We start from the raw sequence: 23,894 nt of genomic DNA, 5'->3' as shown, positions 1-23,894 counted from the left end.
CATTCCGGAAGAAGTTCACATTAAACAATTCCGCCAACGTTCCGCTTTGTACGATTCGTTTCGTATTACCGAGTGATGATTCAGCATCGTTTGTCACCGTTTGGATTCATATATCGTAAATAGCAAATTAAAACATTTTAGATATTCAATACATTTCCAATATCGTATTAAATGATTACGTTCATATATGTTTTAATGATATTTTGCAATAATAATACAGTATCGCAATTTTATAAGTGCATGTTTTTTCACCCACATAAATTTACTACAAAGTCCAGCGCAGTTTTCGCACTTGCTCGGTTATGTGGTCACAGTAGGCGCAGTTGGCGGTGTAAAAGGCTTTCCCCCACTCCTGGACAGGTGTCTGTCATTGGTGTGATTGGACAGGAAGCGTATGTATATAATTCCACTTCGAAAGTACTTTGGCTACTTTAGCCATGCTTCTCCATCTCTTCTTAAGTGTGACCCTTTTCACTGTTTTTGCAGCAGCTGGTGATGAAGGTACAGATTGCAGATGCTTTGTTTGTGACCGTGGCGTTCCACTTTACACATCATATTCCTTTCTCTCCAAGCTATCCAGATAAACTGTTGGAAAGACTCTGTAAACATCACATGGAGGATCAGTCAGGAATTGATGCCATACTCCACCAGTCTTTTCCTTGGAAACTGCATACGCTCAAGTGTGACTTTGTTGCCGTCGGGAGATTGGGAGCTACATTTTGACTACAAATTCAGAGAGTGTAAATTTACAAGGAAGGTAAATGGCTGACAACGGAGATCACCTGAATTCTCAGAAGCATGTTTATGACCGGCTTGTCCTTCACAGACAAAAGGAAAACATCTCATCCATCAAAATGTATTGACCTACAGGCCAGGGGCAAAGTCCAAACCGCCAGCCTATGAGTATTTCTTTGAATGTGTCCAGAGAAGGTGTGGTACATTTGGACGTCTGCTGTTTTTCCTGATATCATTTAAAACTGTCCCTCCATGTTTTAGGCCACAAGGGTGGAGTCCCCCATTCCTCAACCCGGGGGCCAGTATTTCTACAGGGCGGGGTGGCCTTGTCTTCCATATGGCACTCCTAAATGGTGATACTCTTCTTTGCTCTACTGACCCTTTTTTTAGACCTCCATATACCAACAACAGACATATCCTCCCTTCCAGAACAACTGTCAGGTATAGCAAAATCCAATATAGTCCCATTGGGCTCATTCATGCCTATCTGGGCGGCTGTGGAACAAAAAGGCCATCAACCGTTACGTCTGTTCATGGAGGAATGCGTCGCCGCCCCAACTGCAAAGCTGCGGCCAGAACAACAGCAGCAGCTTTACCCCATCGTTAACAACAAAGGGTCATTTTTGCATTACCCTTGCAGTTACTCGTCTAAAGGTTGGATTTGCAACGTCTTCCCGTCTGCAGGTGTCTTTCAGAAAGTGTCCAGGGCAATTCGGTGTTCCTTCCTCGATACCATTCATCTGCACTTGTCCTTTCCTTGCAGTCGTTCATGTTTGGTGTTGGAAAGGTGAGATGAGGGGGCGGGGGGGGGGGGTGGCACTTTAAATGGAGATTGACTTGCAAACTGAATTTGACTTCAGGTGTATATCCACTGTAAACTTATTGCGTGGGATCCGGAAGTCCTTGACGAAAGCAAGAAGGCTTGTCAATATTCAAAGCAAAATGACAGGCTAGTGTTTTATTATTATTATATTACTATTATTATTTATTAAAAGCACCAGTGTATAATTTCTTTGTTTTGTACATAGGTGGGAATTACTAGATGACTCTTCCCAGAACGAACTGTGTAACTGCTGTGACAATGTCTGCAAAATTCGCCCCAGAAGAGGAACTGAATGGGGTACCAAAAAAAAAAAAACATTCTGAAATTGATGAATTTGAGTTGACGCTCCACTTAACATTTTATTTTTTTTTTAATTACTGTCTTTAGAATCCCATGGGCTGAGTCAACATTCAGTGTTGGGACCTTTGGTCATCGTGGATATGTCAGCAAGAAGTCTGACAGCCAAAAGCCGATAGAGCTCTTTGCTTCTAATAATCATGCTTGTGGATGATAGTTGTGCAAGAGAATAAAATGCTCTTGGATCAAATGCGACTCTCTTTCTTTGAATTTCACCAGGCCAGTGTGGGGCCTCATTGTTCTTTATTTTACTTTATGGGTCCTTCAGAAAGTCTTCTCCAAGAAGATTGGCCTTTAATGCAGCACAGTGAGCCTCTTATTTTTTTTCACCAGAATGTTTCACTTCTTTACATTCATCCTGATTGAACATTGTGCAACACTTTCTAGATTGCTCATTGCCTTATTTCTAAAAGTGATCGGGTTCAGAAAACATCAGTCTGTACTGGTCATAGAAAGTCGATTTACCCTGTTTCAACCATTTAGCTACACCAAAAGTAGCTAAACTGTCCTAAAAATTTGCTTTTTATTCTTTTACATATTTTTATAATTTGCACTATGTACAGTTCTTTTGATGCAGTTGTGCAGAAAACTTATGAGGGAAAACTTATGTTCTTATCCTGTGATTGAAAAATGTCCTTCGGAGTTTTGAAAGGCACTTATAAATGAAATTTATTATTTCAGTCTCTATACTTTGATTTATCTTTGACTCCCCACCACTCTCAAGTTTGCTGATGTAGATTGCAAATTTACCCATTGTAGGACTATTAAAGGCTTCCTGATTCTGATTCTGAAGTCAAACAATTTTTCAGGCACAGATTCTTGGGGTGGAGCAAGAAGCTGTCTTGGAGCAAGAAGCTGTCTTGTATCTGGATGAGATGAACCAGAAGTACTTAGAAGATAGGATAGTATCTTCTTTTTCTTTCGGATTTTCCCTTCAAGGGGTCACCACAGCGAATCAGTGTCCTCCATTTTCAGAGGTTAGATTGGCATGTTTGTTTTAGCCACGCTTTTATGTCGGATGCCCTTCCTGACAACCCTCTGTATTTATACGGGCTTGGGACTGGCACAATAAGACACTGGCTTGTGTCCCCTTGTGGCTACAGAACAAGCAACTCTATGAACTTAAAGATTAAGATGCTCAGTAAACGGCTCCCAAACACAAAATCGTATATTAGCCACAATTTATGACAGCAACTTTTAAAGCAATCAGAAAGTGCTGCGGGTGACATATTATGATGTGTGGGCGCTGGAGTTTTGCAATAAAAGAATATTAAATTGCTCTTTAAAAAAATTATAGCTTTTTGTCAATGACCAGAGCCAAGAAATGTGTCAAAAGCAGAAGGTGTTTTTCCACACAAAACGATAAATTTCTATCATGGAGTGGACAATGCCATAAATGAATGAAAAACCTCAACAGTCATCTTATTCATACTGAGGTGACATCACGCAATGACGCCAGTTACGTAAAATCCAAATTCATTTGAAACAGTACTGAGTTTTGCTATATTGCAAAGGAAACACATTTTCCTTTTTTCCTGTCATCCTAACTGCATCTTTGTTGGATATCATCATCGGGTCAAGATAAGAAAACCTTGCACGCTGGGTTCGAGGGGACAGTAATTTCATCTGTGCTGTACGGCATGCATATTAGCATATTTCACAATAAAGCTGACTTTGACTTTATTGGATTCACAATGGAGAAATTCCCAATTTACAGCAGGAAAATAATGAAAGGGAAGGTGTAGTAAACAAGAAAAATATAAATATAAAATATATTAATATGAGCGTGTTAATGGGTGAAAATGGATGAGTGGGGTGATTCAGGGTTTTCAGGACTGTCTAGTCAATCGCCGATGTACAACGTATAACAATGTACAGTATATCCAGATCTGAAATGCCACATTAGGAGGAATTCATTTATTAATGTCGAAAGTAGGGGAAATGATACCGTTCCCTGTAATCAGGTGCACCTGTGCAGGTTGTCGCATACACCAGGTGAAAGACTTTGGCTCGTTTGTCACCTTCTTGTCCGAGTGAATAAAAACAGTATGAGGATACTAAGAGTGTATGTAGTCATTATGGCGTTCATTTGGCATTGTGTAGTATTTCTCATCTTAGCTGCTGAAGTTGCAGTGTATGCAGGTAATAAATAGCGATTTGTACTATATTTTTAATTAATTTTTGGTAAATCAACCTGGCGCTGTTGGCGCTACGTTGTGTCTTCCTCTTCTTCAGATGTCAAGCTGGACTGTAGGCCTGATTTTGTGTCACTGGTGTACACGGAAAGCAGACACCAAACTGATACGTCCGCTTTACGTTTGGGAACGTGCATTCCCACCAGCTCATCCGCTCGGGATGCAACTTTCCATGTGGAATATACAGATTGTCAGTTCAGAACAATGGTGAGTCGGCTTATGAATGCCGCCGTGTTGTGATTTGGATGCGTTTACTAACTCTCACTTTTGCTTAGGTGACCGGGGACAAGGTAGTGCACAGCAATGACCTGTCTTATTTGTCTCTTGGCTCTCAAGTGCAAACCTTCGTGCAGACTGTTATTTGCGTACTTGACAGGTTGGTTGGTGCTGTGTGCTTCTCCTCTCAAAGCGATCACTTCACAGATAACTGGATTTTACGTTTAATGTGTTGTACAAAATCTTTTGCAGGCCGAAAGAATGGTCCCCGGTCAGCTACGACCCGACGTTCGCAACCTATGGCCAGTCGGGTTTAGTGTTCCATATGGCTCTCATGAATGGTGAGTTCATTTCTAAGACCGCGTTTTGTGTGGTTGACCTAATAACTCCAATTTCTATTTAAGAGGACTTCACCGCTCTCGCCAAATCAACCCGTTTTGCTCTTGGTTCATTCATTCCAATTATGGCTCGTGTCGAGGAGGATACGCATCAACCGTTGCTTCTGCTGATGGAGGAGTGTATTGCTACGACTACACCAGAACCCCAGACTGACCATTTTTACAATATTATCAGCAATAAGGGGTACGGCGGATAAGCAAGATTAATGGGTACCCTGACGGTGATATTGAGAAGATTTATTTTCTTCAATAATAGATGCCTTTTGGATAGTAAGATGTCACGTTCCAGATTTGTGCCAAGGGAAAGGTCATCAGAAATAAAACTCTCGCTTCAAGCATTTCGATTTGCTGTCGAAGAGGAGGTAACTTTGTAATTACGGTGCTGTTATTTTCTTAACCGGATGTTGATTTTACGTGTCTGTGCTCTTCTCCAAAAGGTGTTTATCCACTGTAAACTTGTAGCTTGGGATCCAGATGGGATTGACATGACAAAGAAGGCATGCAATTTTGTCAAAGGGCATGGGTGGGTAAAGACTTCATCAGCATCCCTCCACCTTTTGGTGCAATGTTTTTGTATTTTTAAACTACTCGTTGTTACAGTTTGATCCCTCCAGGGCAATTGAGTTTAATTCAGTTCTGGGAGAAATGTTCACACTTGATAAAGCCACACTTTCTCCATTTTAGTTGGGTGTTGGTGGACAACCCCGTACATAGCAATCTGTGTGACTGCTGTGAAACGAGTTGCAAGTCCAGGTGGTCAAGGAGCCTATCAGGTAAATCAATATATTCCACTGCGTGGCCGTAGTTATTGTGCTGGTTTGAAAATACTGTACTTTCAGGGAAACGCGGAACGGTCCAGAATGCAGTCCTTGGACCCCTGACGATCACTGAAGGTGGTCACTGAGCTGCCACTTGGAAAAAAATGGATGGTGTAAAGTGTTTTCACAAGTTGCTTTGTCAACTTATTTTCTCGCTGCAAATCGTATGTCAATAAATACTTTGTTTTCCCTTTTATTGTCTGGATTAATGTAAACTGGGATTTTTTTTTTCTTTTAACAATGTGGGTGATATTTATTTGTCTTCGCGGTGTCAGAGTTGGATGTCTCAAACTTTAAAGAAAACTCGTTTCAGTTCATAATTTCAAACAAAAATTGGCTTGGTGGCCAATGAGGAAATGGAGCTCAATATTCATGTTGGCCTCGTGGCATGGCGTATACAGCAGGCCCTACTCGCAACATAGAGACCTAGGTTAAATATGACACTCGCAAAAAAATAAGTTTACCTCATTCACACCACTTTTCTAAATTAGTCCAAACTCGCAAATAATGCTTTGCATCACAGTGTTCAGTAGGAACGGATCTTGATCAAACCATAGAGCTTTCGTCACAGCTCCATCTAGTGGTTTGAGGGGGGAAATACAATTAGACCGTTTAGACTTTAGAAGTTCCTCAGTCGTGCACCGTGTCGGGGTTATTTGTAATAATTGTGAAACATTCTGTTTTAAAGTGCAGGTCACTTTTCACAATTATAAACCGTGTGGGGGGTAGGTTATTTGGGGCGAGGGGGGAAATTCTGTGAACGTTTCAACACAAGTCACCTGCCTCATGAGCAACTATTAGCAAGCTAACCGGTGCTAGCAGTTGTTCACCTTGCGGCAAGTAAGATTACCTAAATATGTTTTCCATTTAACAGCATGTTACGTATATGTTTATATGTTGTGGGAATCCATGAGATTTTAATTGAACATATCAAACTAAAACTCACGAAGGGGTTTAATAACTTGTTGGTTTGACAATCGTTCTAGTGTCGTTTTTTCCTGAGAATGAAGATAATGTGAATAAATGGAAGTACAAGAATACCTTAATTAAAACAAGGAATTTTAAACTATCACTGAGTCTTAATGTTTTTTCTCTGGGCCTTTTTTGCAGCTAAACTAGGTATGGAGTGGTTCCATTGTAACAGTTGTTTCTTAAGAACGGGATCCAAGTTTGCAGTGTCTAGCTGTGGACACATCTGCTGTGAGGCCTGCATCAAACCTGGTAAGGCTTGTCTGTTTTGATAATGTTATAATTACTTGTAATAAGTGATTGACAAAATCATTTGAGTCAATCTTGGGATTGTGCCTTTTCCCTCAGAGCAATGTGTAATATGCGGGACCAGCTGCAGTTACCTGCCTATTACAGATGAGGTTGGTGGTCAGACTAGATGTTCAATGGTATTTTGAATCCTGAATCCCCCAAACCCTCCCTCCCTCACCGCAGTAAAACTGCAGTTTTACGTGACCTTTTATTGCGGGCTGCCTAAGTGGCACTTGGGCAGTGTAATAAATGTGTCGCACTGTATCAGGCAGATGGTGATAATGTTTAATGCAAAGTCGTTTTCGGGATCTGTGCGTTGATCTCATCTTCAGTTGTTCTATTGCATAAGATAACTGCAAATATGAAGTTGGGAAATAAATAAAAAGTGGAATTGTTCTTGAACTGCACACCCACATACTGTTCATATTTTGTCTTTAGTAGAAGACAAATCAGGATTTTTTTTATGTTTATAATATGTGAAGTGTTCGTCCCCCCCAAAAAAGGCCTTTGTGTTCCAGATGAAAACACAAGAAAAGGTGTTTTTCATGGATCCCTTGAAGCTCATCCAGTCACGGCTAGAACGTATTACACAGGTTGGTTCGCCTTCAATCCTCTTTTCCAGCTGTCCATTTTTTAATCCCGCTATCAATAATTTACTGCACCAACTGTACAACTGTCATCATATTTGCATCTACCACTGATCACTTTAGCTCTGCTTGATACGTTGCACATTGTCTCACAGTGGTTCCTGGGAGGTACCACTTACATTAAGAAATGTCCTTCATATGTATTTGTCATGTCTTTGTTTATGATGATACTAGTCCAGCGTATTCTACCAGAGATAAATTCCTTGTATTTTCTGCATACTCGGACAATAAAGATGATTCTGATTATATTTTACCTTATTGATGATCCGAAGAAAGTCGCGGCTTTACATCGGAACGTGAATGCGGAATGTGCGTACCCTCTCAGATTGCTGACTTTCAACGGGCACAAATGGAGCGAGCCACGGCGTACTTCAAGCATAAGTCAATTGAACTGGAAAAGCGTCTGAAAGAAGTCACTCAGCAGAGCTACAGGTGATGCAAAGGGGAGGTCTTCATTGCTGCCATAGACGAGACAGATATTTGCTGGAATCATCACCTGTGCTTCTTTTGTTATAAGGCAAATCGCGGAATTGAAAAGAGAGAATGCGGATTTAAAAAGCCAAAATATGGAGCTGAAACAAGAGATGGCTGATCTAAAAAAGCCTCTTTCGCAGAGGAGGGTACGTGGCGGCCTCAGTATAAAAGGACAACTGACGCCTCCGGACAAGTTGTGTCCATAATTTGTAAAATCACTTTAAGTGACTTCTACTGAGTGTATTTTACAAAGATTCCACGGCATATAGCTATATTGTACGTTTTAAGACTCGCGCTGAATATTCCGGAAGTCTTGTTTTCGAGTTGATGACGATGCCTGACGTGACGTCACGTCTGTAACGCTCCTGACCGAGAAACCGACACACAATGCATTTTGGGTACTTTGTTTGGTCTGAAAACTTCGTGTCGATCCGTGTTGATGGCGAAATTAGAAGGAAAACCAATAAATAATGCGATGGTGAATCGTGTGTTGCACCAAGACTACTATTTGATACTAGTTGACACAAATTCCCAGCAGACAAATCAGCCCATTTCCAACGGAGCTTGGGCGCCATCTTGTGCATTTTCTGGGACGCTACATTGGAGTCCTGATGGCTCGAATTGATACAGGAGGACTTCTTTAATCGATTGCAAAGATTTATGCTTTCCTCTTCAGAACTATTTGAATCATATTTATAACTGGATGAGTAACAAGGAAGCATCTTCTCTGAATCTGAAGCCATTGTTTTGATTCTCGAGCAAGGCAAGACGTCCTGGTGTGATGTCACAAACAAGGGGGCGGCACCTTCTGAAACTCGGCATCTCCGAGGTCATTTTGAAGTAGTTTTGGGACACTAACTCATTTTTATTGGTGTTCGCATTTGATGAAAACCATCAGCCTGCGTGTTTTGGGTATTTTAGATGCTGTAAAACGTTTTTCTGAAAAAAAAAAATGGTGTCGGTTGTCCTTTAAATATCCAATTTCCAAGCTGTTTTTGGAATCGTTCAATCTGAATTTTGCTATCTGATCTCTTTAGGTTTCGCCGGCACAATTCCAGACAAATGGGTAAAGGCAAATGTACTTCTCACACTCAATGTCTTGTGCTGAGGTTGTGACTGAAACTTGAGTCTCCTGTAGTGTTCAAAGGATCTCCCTCCCAGTGGCAGTTGCTTCTCCCGGTAATGCAATGACCTTTTCCAATGTTTTAAAACGGGGGTGTGAAACTCATTTTCGTCGCGGGTCTGATTTTTTTTTTTCTCTGTGGGTGGCCATTATGACAAAAAAATATAAAGAAGTCAAGAATAATGGTATAATTATTCACCTATTTTTAGATTACTGCAATTAGGGGTTTGCTAGCAAGAAAATGCTTACAGCAGGGATGTCAAACAAATTTTTGTTGCGTGCCACATTGTGGTTACAATTTCCTTAGAGGGCTGTTATGACTAAATTTTGTCGAACCATCTAAATGTTGAAATATCTCCTCATATAGACAGCAAACAAGACATATCACTAGTTTTGACATCCGAAGTCAAGAAAAATGTATTGTTAAAAAATTGTCACAATGACATCATAAAGATGACAATTTTAAATTTTGGTTCAGTCTTTAGCAAGCAAAATGGAAGTTAACATCCATCCACGAGCCACATAAGATGATGTGGTGGGCCAGATCCGGTCCCCGGGCCTTGACTTTGATACATGTGGCTTATAGTATCATCACTGTTATTACATATGAGAATTAGATATTTTGCTTGAAATTTTATCAAGCGTGATGAAAGTTGACATGTTTAATTTGCTTTCGTGGGCCACAGAAAATGATGTGGTGAGCCAGATCCGGCCCCCGAGCCTTGAGTTTGGCACCTGTTTGGATTGTTTTTCTGATTGTGCAAAACTTTGCCAACTAATTTCCTATGAAAGTCTTCAGAACGGTGCATTCAAAAAGAGAAACGCTGTTGCATGACTGAATCCACAGTTACAGATTGAGTGTCAACATTTACTTGTAATTTAGCACGACTGCTAATGTTGAATTTCCGACGTGAGCAAAAGTTGAGGATTTTTCACTGTTGCTGAGATGTATTTTGCTATAGCAACACCACAAATTTTTGTTTGATCAATCAAATATTTTTTTTTGTCCTCACGCTGAACTTGTTTTCCGTCTCCAGTGACCTCTCATTTAAGAACTCTGAGGTATGTCCGCCACGGCCATTTTGTTTAAAATAAATGTATTTATTTATTACATGGTTTTTTTCAGTCACATGGGTCCAGCAGATTCCCCACTGTGGACCCAAGACAGAGGTCTCGCATCCCGTACAGTTAAGTGCCAGCATTCATCTTCAGAATCATCATGGAGTCTGGCATGTTTTAGACTTGTCGTGTCGTCGACTTTTTATTTTTAGTGTTTTGAAGATTTGACGAGGATATGTTAAAAAAAGTTTCTCATGTGTCTGGTATAATGTTACTCAGACTCCTGGATCAACCACATCTTTGTCTAGCCACAGCCCTCTTCTTGAACGTAGCCACAGTAAGTCACTTCCCTTCCTTCGTTTTGGGCATGGTGAACTCTGTCCGTCTCGTAATCTGAAAATGTTCTTTGCTGTGTTTTTTTTTAAAGGGACGCCAATATCTAGCAGCCCATCTACAAGGTAAGAACCGCAATCATCAAATTACCTTTTTGTCTCATTTGCACATGTTGCTCTTCCATTTTTGTGTCTTCCGCAGAATGTCAAACATCTTTCAGTATCATCTGATGACCGGCTTATCAATCACCTCGCCCAGGCGCTGATCAAACCGGTTCTCTTTGCAAAGACTCGTCAAAAGCAAAAGTAGGATTTTTCCCCTTTTTTCTGAACACATTTGAGTTGTTCACCGTGTTGTTTTCCGTTGAGTAATTCAGCAGTCATATGATCTCACTGCTCCCGTTTCTTCGCGGTGCTCGTTGCCCCCCAATAGCATTGATGACACGATTGCTTGCTAAATTTACAATCCAACTCATTTGCATTTCTATGAAGCGGTGTTCTGACGCAAACATGTCGTTGAATGTGTTCCTGGCAACGTGAAGCTTTTTTTTTAACAGCTACGATCGAAACATATGTAAACGTTTGGCTTCTGACATTGCTATAAAACGGAACTAAGTGAAGTCACTTTGACCATGTACGGAATTTACGATGGGAAAGAAATTGAATTATTGTGCTGTTCATCCAAAAATGTAATTCTGGATATTTCTAGCGGTAGGCGCGGTGATCACTATCTTAATCCTTAATCTAATTCTTAAACTGCTAAATGTATAAGTAATTTTGGTCTAATGACATTGAAAGATTTCAACAGATGTGCCAAGTGAATCAATGCTTATTTTGTTTACACAAAGCAGAAGTGAATGGCAAATGTTTGAAACTTTTTTTAATCTAACCTTGTATAAATTAACAAACAGCAGGTTAAAGCAAGACAGTGTTTAGTACATGAACTAATTTGACTTTTTTTTTTTAACATAACGGCAGCAGGCTCCAGAATCCAAAGTGCAAGATGTCAAATTAAAGGGGTGAAAATGTCCATTCCTTATAAGGAAAAATGAGTTATAAAGGAATGAGAACACAAAATGCCAGTGGCAAAATCAACAGAAATCTCGTTTTGTCCGCTGTACTCGGGTACCAAAAGAACCCACTCGGTTTAAATTACCGCTACAATGAGCTAACTCTGCCATTTATAGCTAAACAAATAAGAGAGAAAAAATAGAGCAACCCAGTGTACAATTTTCTTTCCTATTTACAGCGACACAGGCAGCAAACGTGTTCGGTTTCAAATATATTAGAATAAGCAGACAACGAAATAACTATCCAGGCCTCAAACGTTGATTTGGGCTTGTGCTCAGAAGACTAAACGTCATGCTTCGGGTCAAGCAAGACGGGAGATACCAAGTCACAACTAAGCTTGCTGGTGGAGGCGCTAGTAGCGGTACTCTGTCAAGGGGAACCCTTTTTAGCTAACCGGTGGCTACGGCTTCTCGGTCGCTCTCCCTAACAACCTGAGCTGAAAACCAATCTCGCACTTGTTGGTAACTCATTTTCGACTTCTTGCATAATACGTCAAGGTCTTTTTCGTTGAGCGAGCCTGTTGAGAGGAAGTAGTTGACTAATGGCTGGACATTCTGGGAACCCGCACCCGTCCCATTCACCGGAGATTTCCGTTTGCGGCTGCCCCCGACCCGTGGAGATGTTCCCGAATCGTTGGGAAAAACGGCGTTATTCTGCTGGGCGGCGAGCTCCGCTAAGAATTTGTCGCGGACCCCCTTAACCCACCGCAGCTGGCCATTTTTGACGGCGTAACGCGTGTCCCCGAACCATTGGATGACATCGGCGCGGGGTAACCCTGTAACCGTAACAAGTTGCGTATAGTCTTCGCTCTTGGGCCACTGGCAGCGGAGGAAGTGCTGCTTGAGTAAAGCCAACTGCTCCTTGGTCTTCCTCGGTCTGCCGCCAGATGTCCGGGAAGTGGATGCCGTTGAGAGGTGTAGATTATTGCCCCCGCCGGCCGAGTGGAGCGACTTCTTTGATGTGCTGATGTTGTTGGGGGGCTGTTTGTATGGCGACGCCGAAAGTGGCGGCGTTCCAGAGGGGGAGGAGCAGGGAGAGGATTTGTATGCGTCGGGCGGGTCCTGCGGGGGAGCCTGTTGGTCAAGCTTGCCGGGCTTGACTAACTGGAGCGGTTCTTCTTCGCTTTGCTCGCCGTCTTTTAGACTGTCTCCGTCACCGGACAAATCTTCCGTTGCCTCATAGCCGTCGCCCTCGAGGTCCCGTTCCCCGAAAGCCTCGAGGCTGTTAGACAAGAAAGTCTGAAAGAAATGGGAATTCCTGATCAGGTTGCTCCGGGTTGCCTCCTGGCCCTTCGCCGCGGGATTAAAAAGACGACTCTTTTGAGTCGTGAGCGAAAGAGGTTCGCTTTGTTGTTCGTGTTTACCTCCTACAGCTGGAAGGAGTGCGGAAAAGCCCTGGGCCGCCGCCAGGCTTCCACGCCCGACCCTAAGCTGGTAACGGCTGTCGCTGAACCATTTTCGGATGTCGTTGCGGCTCAAACCCGTTTCTTCCTGCAAGCGCCTGAGCTCCACCTCCGCGGGCCAGTTCTCTCTCAAGAAGCTCTTGCGAAGGGCAGCGAGCTGGGCTTTGGACTTTTTATAGCGCCCGTGGCGGTGTTGTTGTGGCGAGGACCCTGAAAGGTCCAAGGAGACTTCAGAGGCGGCGGCGTCGACGGCGGTGGCGGCCGTCCTGTTCGCACTTGATGGGACGTCACTCGGCGGGCGGTAGAAGTAGGAATCCTGAGGTGGCGGCAAGGTAGAGCTGAAACACGGGGACGTGGATTTGGTCGGTTTGTAAGAATCCGGCGATTCACATTTTGGTTTCTTCTTCTTGGGAGTCACACTTGTGAAAATGACCGCTTCGGAATCTTTATCCTCAATCGCTTTGGCTTCCTCGCTTGTTTCACTGGAGTCGTCAAAAGAATATGGCACCGAGAGTTTCCGTCGCGTCTCCTCTATTTCCTCTGACGACCAACTGATCCCATATTTTATTCTTTGTACCATAAACCAAACCTTAACTTTGTCCAAAGGCAAAGAGCAAGCCCGGGCAAGGGTGTTGACCTCAATCGACGACGGGTATGGAAACAAGTTAAAGGCTTGGACCAGCTCCGGAATGCAGTCAAGTTCGCGGGTCTGATCAGAATGCGTCCACACCAGTTTGAGTTCTTCTGACACAAGGGGCAAGCAAACAACAGAATTGTGATTGGTGGTGAAACTGGACGCAGAGCCCGGGTTGCTTTCCGGTGAACCGGGAGAAAGATATTCTTTTACTGCCCGGTCATCATCTTGCTTGATTTTACAAAGAGTCTTGGCCGCATGTGGTCCCACTCTGCCATTTTGTTTGTCATAGGTCGCCATCTGGGCCTTATAAATAGGGCGCTTTCACCTGCAAGGAAAAAAAGCAGCTTATTTTACACATCTGATTGTTTTGAACATGTCGGACCATCAGAGTTTTTATGCTAATGTTCTCGAACTTTTGTTTTGCTCCCATTGTCGAAGTCAGTTATCGGACAGCTGTTTCCCCTCCCCCCTCCACTTTGAACTCCTTATTCTGAACTCCCACTGAAACGAGTCGTATACCCGGTCCAGACTGTGGTTCCCCTCCCCCAAAGTGTGGTGGGTGACTTTTGTTTTGTGTGAGCAGGGGTGGGGGGTGCGTGAAGGGGGAAAGGGGGGGCACTGGTTGCAAAGGGTGGGAGCGTGGAGAACGGACATCCATGAGAAAACTCTTCACGGTTACGTTCTCACCCTTTTCTTATTGGGCTTTGTTCCACTTCAAGCCTTCAAAGACAAGTAGAGCCCTTTAGCGAAGGCCAACAGCAGAGCAGAAGCTTGAGAACTTGTAAATGGAGAAGATGATCAGCATTAGTCAGGGTTTCTTTTTTTAGGGTCAAATAAAAAAACACAAAAAAAACAAACAAACAAAAACACCCCAGAGTAGTTTGGGGTACTTTGTGTTAAACAACACACATTAATTTAACAAACTTTACGATGCAAGTTTTTGCTGAATTACTACGCATAAACTGTATTAAGTATAAACATTGCATCATTTTAAGAATAAATTACGTTAATTTCATGACTGAGAGGGCAGTCAAAGACCCGCAGCCTATAGTGCTGCGTGCAAAATTTTTAGGAAACAAAATGAACATTTTTGCCAAAGAACGAGTATTTCAAATAAGAAACAAGCATCTTATTTTGCGACTACGACATGGCCGAAGATTTAGGTCGCTTTAGCTATGAAAGAAATGCGTAACCAAACCACGAGTCAAATCTAACGCCACAACGTTCGTCATTCGTGACCTATCGGAACAAATAGGGGCGGTAATTTCAGTAACCGCCCATGTTATTTTTTGGTTGCTTTTACCAAAATACATAAATAATTGAAATAAAAAGCGCTGATTGAAATGGGGGGACTTAGCGCTTAAAAAAAGTTGCCCGTGGTGCCACTAACAATGGTAGTCGTGCCAGTGCCCCTTTATGGCGTACTAAGTAAAAACGCTTGACTGAGCTGGCGCACTTCGCCGCCAGACACGCTTCGATTGAAGGTTGGAAAATAAACTTACCACAAAAAGAATCCTTCGTCCCGGGTTTCCGAGCGAGCGAAAAGACAAAAAGAAACCAAAACCCTGTTTCCGTTTCGAGAGAAGTGGCTCTAAATGGGCGAAGTTTGGAAGAAGACCGCGGACACAATGCCCGTCCGTCTGGCGGCTTGACCCTTGGTTTATTTCACCGAACACCTCGTCGGATTACCGGCCAAGGGAGGCAAGATGCGACGGCGACCAAGTTTGTCCGACTTGGTCTCGGTCGCCTCCTCGCTTTGGCGTTTTTTATTCCCAACTGCGATCGGGTGTTCGGTCGCGATCGCTGCTTGGTCCGCGGCCGCTTTTGTTCTGTTGAGAAGTGTTTCCACTGTCCGGCCAGATCGAGGCGAGGCGGAGCTGCGGACCAGGAAGCCCAACAAGGCCCAACTGACTGTCACGGCCTCGGTGGAGTGGGTGTGCCAGTCAGCCTGGGAAGGCTTCACATTGGTGGGAGAAAGCGTCTGTACAACAAATCCCGGCCGGTGGGCGAAACACTTTTTTTTTACGTCAACCACATTGCGCCCCCCTCTCCCCTCAGATCTGGGCCACATACCATTTACGAGATTTATTTTCCGAAAAAAATATCTACTTTCGACACCAACCTGCAGCACAGTACAGATAGTGTTTTTATGTGCTGTTTCTAAGAGGGCAGTTGTGAGCATATTTTTGTACAAATTATATTAAACATCTAAATGTCTTCACCATTCTAACGATGGTGCTTGTGCTAAAAGTAATTTGATCGGGCCCACCTGCCAAAAAAATATGCAAAATTCCCCATTGTGGGACTAATAAAATGTTTCTTATTTTTATATACTCGCATACAGTTCTCTGGTTGTGGGATTTGAATCCAGGCTCCAGCAGTCTTGTGTGGAGAACCAGTAATATGGATAGATGCAAATGAGCCATCGATAGTATTTACAATGGAAAGCCCTATTTAAGAAAATGCATCATCATGTACTGTCTCTTTCAAACCAAAATTAACAAGTTTAAAAATGAACTAATTCACTGCCAGACATGAAAAAGTCTGTCCACTCCAATGCCAGGGTTTTTGTCATTGTCACGCTAATTCCAGGACCCAGAGAATATTGAGTTTTAGGACTACATAAACATTCAATGCAGCATACGCCTTACACTCTTCTTTCATCAGAAAAAAAGTTAATTCCTAAATTATATGTGTCTTGAGTTATACGAGCTTGAAATGAAGGCGGCTGTGCAAAATACAATGCACTACATACTTATTGGTTTATATAGCGCTTAAACAGCTGAAGCTGGAACAAAGCAGTAACATGGAAAATGCTGCCCCCTTGTGGAAGGGGAAAAAAAACATTACCAGAGATCTGGCCAGCACTTTATCGGAACCCAAGCAAAAAAAAAAAAAAAACTAAACCCGAACTAATTTGGGAATGGCGCTCTCCGTCATATTTTCAATTCCCGAATAAATTAGTGAATGGCAGTGAATGAGTTTAACAGCTATTGGAGAGAATTTCAAGGCACATTGTTCCCGGATACAAAAACATGGATGCACAAAGTGTGGTGCGAGCATAGAGACGGTCAAATCTCTCAATTATGAAAATCTTTCAAAGTAGCACAAAAAAAATCTTAGTCATTTACAATGTCTGAGTCAATTTGGTGACACACTTGATCGGTTGCTGCTGATTTGGTTAGCAATAGTTGACTGGAGCTCTGTTCTAAATCGGATTGGATTTACCTTTATTAGTCTCGCAGTGGAGACACATTTCACAGAAGCAAAGTTAAGGAAAAGGAAAAAAGTAGAAAAACAAAATACAGGAGCTGCTGGAAAGGCAGACACTCTTGCGGCACCATCTTGAAGTCAAAAGAACAAGAAAAAAAAACTAAACAAATATGACAATACAAAGGCGCAAAAAGTCATTCATTCATGAGTACAAGATGGCACCCGTGTAGGCAGCTGTCAGCAAGTGCTCTCATGAGCCTTGCTTTTTGTTGTTTTTGTCTCTTTGTGTTTTGTCACTTCGTGTTGTTGTGTGTCGTGTGGGATGGATACGGATTGTTTTTCAGAATTTTTGGCCACAACGTTCATCAAGGAGGAGACTGTGCTGAGCGGTTGCGCCTTTTCGGCAGCATAAATATGCCAGTACTGTTTTTGAATGGGAGGAATGTCGGTGCCATTCGACTGTCATCGCTGGAAAGCTGTGGGGCCATTGTGATTTTTTGCGCCTGTAATGGGCAGCATCTTCACAGCCCCGCTTTGTTCAGCGGAAAGGTCCGTGCTGTTGGGCAGTCTGCGGGTGGATGGATGCATGGCTTGAGGAGCCCCACGATAAGAAGAAAGGAACGTCAGCACAGAGCACCGATGCATATGTAGAACTGTCACGGCTTGGAATTGAAGCAGATTTACATGGGACCATGATGTCACTGATCTACTGGTGAAAAGACGCTTTGATCATCTCCTCTTTCATCTAGAACTGCTTCATGTAACAGAGGGCACAGAAAGTGCTTAAGAATGAATGACTGTCTTTGTGTTGTCATATTATTTTAGTTTTTTTTGTTCTTGACTTCAAGACGGTGCCGCGAGAGTGGCTGCCTTTCCAGCAGCTCATTATTTTGTTTTTCTACTTTCATTCCTTTCATCACTTTGCTGCTGTGAAATGTAAATTTCTCCACTGCGAGACTAATAAGGCAAATCCATTATTCTTAAGCACTTTCTGTACCCTTTGTTAAATGAAGCAGTTCTAGATAGGAGGGGATCAAAGCGTGCTTTTCACCAGTGGATCAGTGTTAGTTACTCGTTCATAACTCTTCTTGTTCTAATGTCAAATTAGTGTATCCTCTGAGTTGTGAGTTTTTAATTGACCCAAAATGTTTTGGGGATGCGGAAAAGGAGTTACAGTTACTTCCTTTGTTTTGAATAATACAAACCAAACAGCAGTGTTTTAAGCTCGGTTTTTTTTAATTTATCAAGATGGATCAGTAGCATACCGGCTGCACCGTAAAGCAGTACCACTTGTATGAATACAAAAATAGATGTATAATGCTTCAACATTCTTATCCAAAAGACAATGTTATATGTTTTGGCTGCATACACATAAAATACAGTCAAACCAGCTTCATATATTATTCAAGTACACTTTCAAGCTCAAATAGTAATATAGTTATAATAAGCAATAGTGAAACCACCGAATTTGATTTAGCGAGGAAAAATACAGCTGTAAAATTTCTGAAAAATGCTCAGATTCAATTTTGTCTGTTTTGCCACCAAATAAGTTACAGTCTGAGGTCAATGGATGAGCATTCTGGTAAGGTGGGTGTATTTGTATTGTTTTAATGTGCTGTACTTCATAATTGTGACTTTGTAGTGGTGGTAAGAGGAAGTGGATTGAGTCTGTTCAACAGGCTGGTACCAAATGTACAGCCCACCACTACATTTAACAACTACTTAAACCTAAAATAGATGGAATCAATTTCCATGGTTACCTGAGAAGAGTTGTTTTAACATGAAGGGGGGGGGGGGGAATTGGGTAGTCATGCCACGGATCGAATTCAAATTAAGTTGCACTGTCATATCCATTCAAAATTCCTCAAAGACTTTCATTTCCTGAGACACTTATCAAGATTGGATTCAAACTCAGTCAAAGAGGGGTTTTCAACGCCGGGGTTAGAAATGGTTGCTTGTCAAGGGGAGCAGAAATCGTGGAAGTCTTATAAAAGAAGGGACAAAAGTTGAGAGCCAGGAGACATACGGAACTTGGGTCAAGAGGAACTTAAGGGAGGTAAAGTCGCCAACACAGCGCCCTGGAAAAACAAATAAACATCAATAGCCACCCACGACTTACTTTTTTGGTTTAGTTCTCCAAAATTGAGGCACCATCGATATCTCGGAAGCCATAACGCCTCGCCAGGTCACAGGTCATGATAATTTTCCCGCTCAGTGACATCAGGTTTTTATCTTTAATGAAGGGAAAAGAATTCATTAGTTGAAGCTGAAGAAGCATTTTTCATTCAAGTACAATTCTCTTCTGCGTTGAAGAGTTAAATAAAACATGTCAGCCAATCTAGATTCGACCTACCTTGAGCAAGCTTGACGATGCACAGGCCGCTAAATTCAGTGCTTTCGCCATGAGCGAACAATTCCTTCGTCTGACGGCGAAACAATGCAGATATTCAGCAAAAACGACAATAGTCTGCTTAGCTGCCAGAAAGAAGCCTACCTTGGAATCGACTTCCCGCGGCGCATCATCCGAAAGCACAAACTGGGTGATCTGCTCGGTCTTGACCGGTCCAGGCCAGAGACTGACAGATGCTACCCCCCTGGACCGAAGCTCCAAAGCCATGTCCACCGCCATTCGGTCACACTGTCGAGAAATTATCGGGTTACTTAAGACATAAAATCGGGGAACTTGTCTAAGCGTCCACTTACCGCAGCTTTCCCGACACCGTACGGCACATTGAAGAGATAACGCAGCCCTCCCATTGATGAAATGGTGACGATCAAGCCCTGACCCCGAGCCACCATCAGACGGGACGCATACACCGAAGTGATATAGTGGCTTCTACCAGATTGCGGAAAGAAAACAAAGGCGGCTCAATCAATCAGTTTTTCTGAAAACATCCGACGGGAACGATCTAATTTGCAGCTACACATCAATGCAAAAGGTCTTGTGCCACCACAAAGTACGTTAAAGAAGGTCTCATAGCTTTTCAAGTTGCGTTCTCCATTTTGCCCAAGTCTGCTCTATCCTGATACCGCACCTCAGGCCCGTGTTGTTGAAGGTGTCCCAAAAAGATGGATTGGTCTCCCAGAACTTTTTCCCGTGGTTCTCAAAGATAGCCTGCAATGGCAACGGTATAATTTGTTATACAAGTAATAGGATGGATTTTAGTCATGATTATGGTAACGGATCATCAGATGATTCCTTCAAGCGGGCTGACTTCACATTTGTCTTCCTCCGGGTTTTAGGTCAGTAGAAGCAAATGGGACTAAGCTTCCAATTAGAGAAATAACGGGTATGTATGGGCGGGGGCCACGGATTCACTTACAATGCAAATGTACATACAGTAAAGTCTCATTATAGCGATAGTACTGCTTATTACGATACTATTTCTATGAACGCAAGGAGAAAATTTACATGCCGCAAGATCGGATATATCGATAGTCCGGTTATATCGATATTTTTTCCGACTCCCGAGAATATCGATATAACGAGACTTTACTGTATTTTAGTTTAAAAAAATACCTTTAAATACACAAACGACTACAGTTTGGAGCTTTAACTAAAATAAATAACATCTATCTGTACACCTATCTTTTAAAAATATCAAGATAAATTAAAGTTCAATCCATTGTCATGAGAGACATTACAAGAGACTTTCGCAGCCCCTGTGATTGGTTTCGTAACCGTTCAAAGATTTAACTTTTTTTTTTTGGGGGGGGGGGGTGGGGTATCACTCATGCAGAAGGGGCCAATCGACACCGAAGAAGAAACCTGAAATAATACCAGAAACAGTAAAAGGTTCCCTGTATAGTTAACATTTAGATGAGATCAGTTGGGGTCTGGGATGGATGACTGCCAGCATTACAAAACTGATTACGTTGCACAAACTGAGGTTTCTACAAAACGTGATATCGCACTGAAATGCCACCAACCTGTACTCCGGCATATGCGTTGTTTACCAAGAGGTCCAGTCGGCCACTCTCCTCCATTTGTATGCGTTCGAACAGTTTCTCAATGTCGCCATCTTTGGTCGAATCACATATGACGGGCACACACTTGCCACCCCGCTCGCTGACCTAAGCGAAGAGCAAAGCAAGCATGTAGGACTGCAATAACTATAGTAAGCGGTTTTCCCATGAAGCCGTTTGGAGGGTTATTTTTAACATGAGGACAATTGCGGAAAGACCGGTGCTGTCGGACAGTCTGCGGCTGAATGGATGCATGGCTTGAGTAGACCGCGATGAGAAGAAAGGAGCGTGAGCGCAGAGTGCCGATGCGTATCTGGAACTGTCGTGGCTTGGAATTGAAGCAAATTTACATGGGACAGCAGATGTGAGACAATCTCTTTTCGTCAATGGATGCTATAGCTTCCCATTTGCTTTCTACATTTAGCTTGCAGCAGGCATGCACATTTGACCATGATGTCCATGATCCACTGGTGAAAAAGAGGCTTTGATTCTCGCCTGTTTCATCTACAACTGCTTCATGCAACAAAGAGGGTGCAGAAATTGCTTAAGATTGAATGACTGTGTCTTTTGTGTTGTCACATAATTTGCTATTTAGTTTTTTGTTATTTTGACTTCAAGATGGTGCCATAAGAGTGGCTGCCTTCACAGCAGCTCCTGTATTTTGTTTTTCTCCTACCTTTCACTTTCATAACATTGCTGCTGTGAAATGTAACTTTCTCCACTGCGAGACTAATAAAGGCTAATCCAATCCAATGGACTAATTTTATAACGGTATCATTCATAATTAGCATGTCAAAATGAAAAATTATCCCTCACACCTTGCGTAACATTTCACCTGTGCTGCTGTTTCTTTAAGAGTCTTTTCCTGGCGTCCAGTGATGTAGACGGTGGCACCTGCCTCAGAAAGCTGCAACGCGATTCCTTTTCCAATGCCTCTGGAGGCACCCGTTACCACACAGATCCAGCCGGACAGGGACATGTCTGCCAATGGTTTGTAACAGTCAATCAACAACTGTCATTAATAATACAGATTGAAAAGGAGCATCAAAGAAAATAAGTCTCTTCCACAAAGCCTTAAAACACAAGCATATAAATAAACGCACAAGAGGAGAATGATGTCGGAACACATTTTATATGTGCCTCTGCATTTTTAATTGACCAAAGGAACACTTGAACTGCACCGGCCACTTGTTTTTCACATGTGCTGCAACAATCTTTAGTACCCCTTGGTCTTTTGGAGTTTTCCTTTCAGAAAATGAAACGCATGTATCAGTACAATCAAATCCAGGCCTGATGACGCATTTGGCCATTTCTGAACATTCCACTTCTTTGTCTTTCAAAATCTCATCTGTCCATCAGATGATAGTCCAGAAGTGTATATGCTCCTTGAGAGGTTCCTCTGTAAACTTGAATCTGGCCTACCTGTTTTTGAAACGCAGCAGTGGTTTACACCTTGTCATGAAAACTTTTTCCTATGTTGGAGTCGTTGACTTCAACTTGATAACACCACCCCCTGGAGAGCCTACTTGATCTGGTTAACTATTGTGACTGCAGTTTTCTTGGTGAGGGAAAAGTATTTGCCTGTCAACCAGCACGCTTGCGGTTTCTTCTCTCTCAGGCCGTCCCAAAGATTTGAATTGCCCACACCTTGTATTTTTTGCCGTCTTATTATTTGGATTGGATTTGCCTTTATTAGTCTTATTATTTGGATTGGATTTGCCTTTATTAGTCTCACAGTGGAGAAATTTACATTTCACAGCAGCAAAGTGTTATGAAGGGTTCATTTAGATTATCTGCCTAACTGCTGGCTGGCTTGCTTGCTTGCTTGCTTTATACTCATGCTTATTGAGAGTTGACCCCATCAGGCTCCAAATGACACTTGAAATGAACTCCAGACCTCGTCTATTCCTTGAAAGCGAAATAATCAGGTAATGAGACATGACTGGCCACAGAACAGCTCAGTACCCAATTATCCATTTTACAATTGATCCCGTAAAAAGGTGGAGGCACTAATTACAAAGTCTTGTAATTTTTACACCTTTTGCCAGATTTGGATGTAAATATGCTCTAATTGAAGCTCGGAGTCTGCACTTAGAGCACATCTTTGTTGTTTCATTTCAAATCCATCCTGGTGATGTACAACGATGGAATGCTGAAAATTGACTAATTATACATGTCCAAATCCTGATGTAAAAAAATCCATGCTTTTCTCGTGCTGTGTTTAGATCGAATTTAAATGGTGGTCTTTGGGCAGCTGGCGTTCAACAGGGATTTAATTCAACTCGGGGAAAGGTATGACACCACTTCAAGGGGGGAAAAGGTGCACGCGACTTCTGACTCACTTATTTTGGCCACAATCCACTAGTCGTTACGAGGCTCTTCTGGGCATTGTTTTCTTTTTCATAATGTACGTACAAGGAAACACCGATTGGCACATAGTCCAAGAAGGGCAAGTGTGATCAGCAAATGTCTAACACTGGTCATAGTTGGAGATGGACGATCACTACTTTTTTAAATTGAAATAACCATTTGTCAAAATACATCACCACGAAGTAAGAATAAAAAGTGTTCATAGCTTAATTATTGATATGAAAAATCGAAGTGTTACGCAAACGTCTTTTTATAAATCAACAAGAGATAACTGCCATTTAGTTTGATCAGAAATTACATTTAACATACTGTGCTCGAAAATGAATAACTTTGAAAACGAATTACTTACTTTTCTTCCCCTGCGAAGCCATCGCAATTATCTGGTTAGCAATCTGCAAGGCGTTTGCAGCTGATATGAACGCAACGCCTCCTTTATTTCTTATTTCTTTCTTTCGCGACTTTTTCTCGTAGCTTTCTCGAGATGATGTTGCTCTACTGCCCCCTGCGGTAAACCGTAGCTCTCACAATAACTCGACATTACCTTAATACTTTTGTTTTTATCTTTTACCGATAAACACACCCAGTCCTACAAGGGTACACAATGGCTAACTATTTTAAATGTGTGCTTTTGCTTTTTTACAGTGCATATTAATGAACAGTCTAGAACTGCGGTGTTGTTTATTGGTTGTTATAACAATTGGTGGATTTTAGAGGGAGCAAATATACTTACATTCTGTCGATACTTGTGTGAAAAAAAAAAAAACTTTCTGGCCAAACGACACCTTTTCAGGCAACAAA

The 23,894-nt window shown here is 42.2% G+C and overlaps 5 protein-coding genes across 9 annotated transcripts; 3 read left to right on the top strand and 2 right to left on the bottom strand.

Annotated features, from left to right (window-relative positions):
- Positions 1-98: 98 nt before the first annotated feature.
- Positions 99-2,085, top strand: LOC148891637 (zona pellucida sperm-binding protein 3-like). The gene is made up of 9 exons (XM_089008418.1): positions 99-501; positions 573-757; positions 827-930; positions 997-1,088; positions 1,165-1,351; positions 1,420-1,522; positions 1,596-1,684; positions 1,764-1,855; positions 1,946-2,085. The coding sequence occupies exons 1-9, from the start codon at positions 438-440 to the stop codon at positions 2,032-2,034; spliced, it is 1,005 nt and encodes a 334-aa protein (XP_088864544.1). The 5' UTR covers positions 99-437; the 3' UTR covers positions 2,035-2,085.
- Positions 2,086-3,963: 1,878 nt separating this feature from the next.
- LOC148891636 (zona pellucida sperm-binding protein 3-like) lies at positions 3,964-5,628 on the top strand. Its single transcript, XM_089008674.1, has 9 exons — positions 3,964-4,057; positions 4,151-4,317; positions 4,386-4,486; positions 4,579-4,667; positions 4,731-4,908; positions 4,981-5,086; positions 5,162-5,247; positions 5,409-5,497; positions 5,564-5,628. The coding sequence occupies exons 1-9, from the start codon at positions 3,964-3,966 to the stop codon at positions 5,626-5,628; spliced, it is 975 nt and encodes a 324-aa protein (XP_088864800.1).
- Positions 5,629-6,184: 556 nt separating this feature from the next.
- rnf212b (E3 ubiquitin-protein ligase RNF212B) lies at positions 6,185-17,838 on the top strand. 4 transcript variants are annotated; one of them, XR_016116445.1, is made up of 15 exons: positions 6,185-6,382; positions 6,653-6,763; positions 6,860-6,912; positions 7,321-7,395; positions 7,775-7,881; positions 7,967-8,069; positions 8,961-8,989; positions 9,062-9,102; positions 10,084-10,108; positions 10,173-10,233; positions 10,385-10,442; positions 10,533-10,563; positions 10,640-10,743; positions 15,408-15,549; positions 17,105-17,838. XR_016116445.1 is itself a non-coding variant. In XM_089008365.1 (14 exons), the coding sequence occupies exons 2-13, from the start codon at positions 6,664-6,666 to the stop codon at positions 10,701-10,703; spliced, it is 747 nt and encodes a 248-aa protein (XP_088864491.1). In that variant the 5' UTR covers positions 6,185-6,382; positions 6,653-6,663; the 3' UTR covers positions 10,704-10,743; positions 15,408-17,838. The 4 variants fall into 4 exon arrangements, 2 of the variants coding, with proteins under 2 accessions (XP_088864491.1, XP_088864492.1); XM_089008365.1 differs by having other exon boundaries at positions 15,408-17,838; XR_016116446.1 differs by lacking the exon at positions 10,084-10,108 and having other exon boundaries at positions 15,408-17,838.
- Positions 11,303-15,409, bottom strand: homeza (homeobox and leucine zipper encoding a). 2 transcript variants are annotated; one of them, XM_089008361.1, is made up of 3 exons: positions 15,050-15,409; positions 14,235-14,325; positions 11,303-13,872 (listed from the first exon to the last, which is right to left on the bottom strand). In XM_089008361.1, the coding sequence occupies exon 3, from the start codon at positions 13,842-13,844 to the stop codon at positions 11,898-11,900; it is 1,947 nt and encodes a 648-aa protein (XP_088864487.1). In that variant the 5' UTR covers positions 13,845-13,872; positions 14,235-14,325; positions 15,050-15,409; the 3' UTR covers positions 11,303-11,897. The 2 variants fall into 2 exon arrangements, with proteins under 2 accessions (XP_088864487.1, XP_088864488.1); XM_089008362.1 differs by lacking the exon at positions 14,235-14,325.
- A 139-nt stretch (positions 17,839-17,977) lies between the features above and the next one.
- On the bottom strand, positions 17,978-23,529 carry dhrs1 (dehydrogenase/reductase 1). The gene is made up of 9 exons (XM_089008364.1): positions 23,446-23,529; positions 21,562-21,707; positions 20,691-20,834; positions 19,796-19,875; positions 19,464-19,596; positions 19,255-19,398; positions 19,114-19,183; positions 18,912-18,992; positions 17,978-18,838 (listed from the first exon to the last, which is right to left on the bottom strand). Exons 1-9 carry the CDS (start codon positions 23,465-23,467, stop codon positions 18,702-18,704), a joined length of 957 nt encoding a protein of 318 aa, XP_088864490.1. The 5' UTR covers positions 23,468-23,529; the 3' UTR covers positions 17,978-18,701.
- Positions 23,530-23,894: the final 365 nt, after the last annotated feature.

The sequence above is a fragment of the Hippocampus bargibanti genome, linkage group LG11 (assembly GCF_051943395.1).
Source record: "Hippocampus bargibanti isolate YZ-2025 linkage group LG11, ASM5194339v1, whole genome shotgun sequence".
NCBI classification, from domain to species: Eukaryota; Metazoa; Chordata; class Actinopteri; order Syngnathiformes; family Syngnathidae; genus Hippocampus; species Hippocampus bargibanti.
This window is presented reverse-complemented; position numbering and strand designations above follow the sequence as displayed.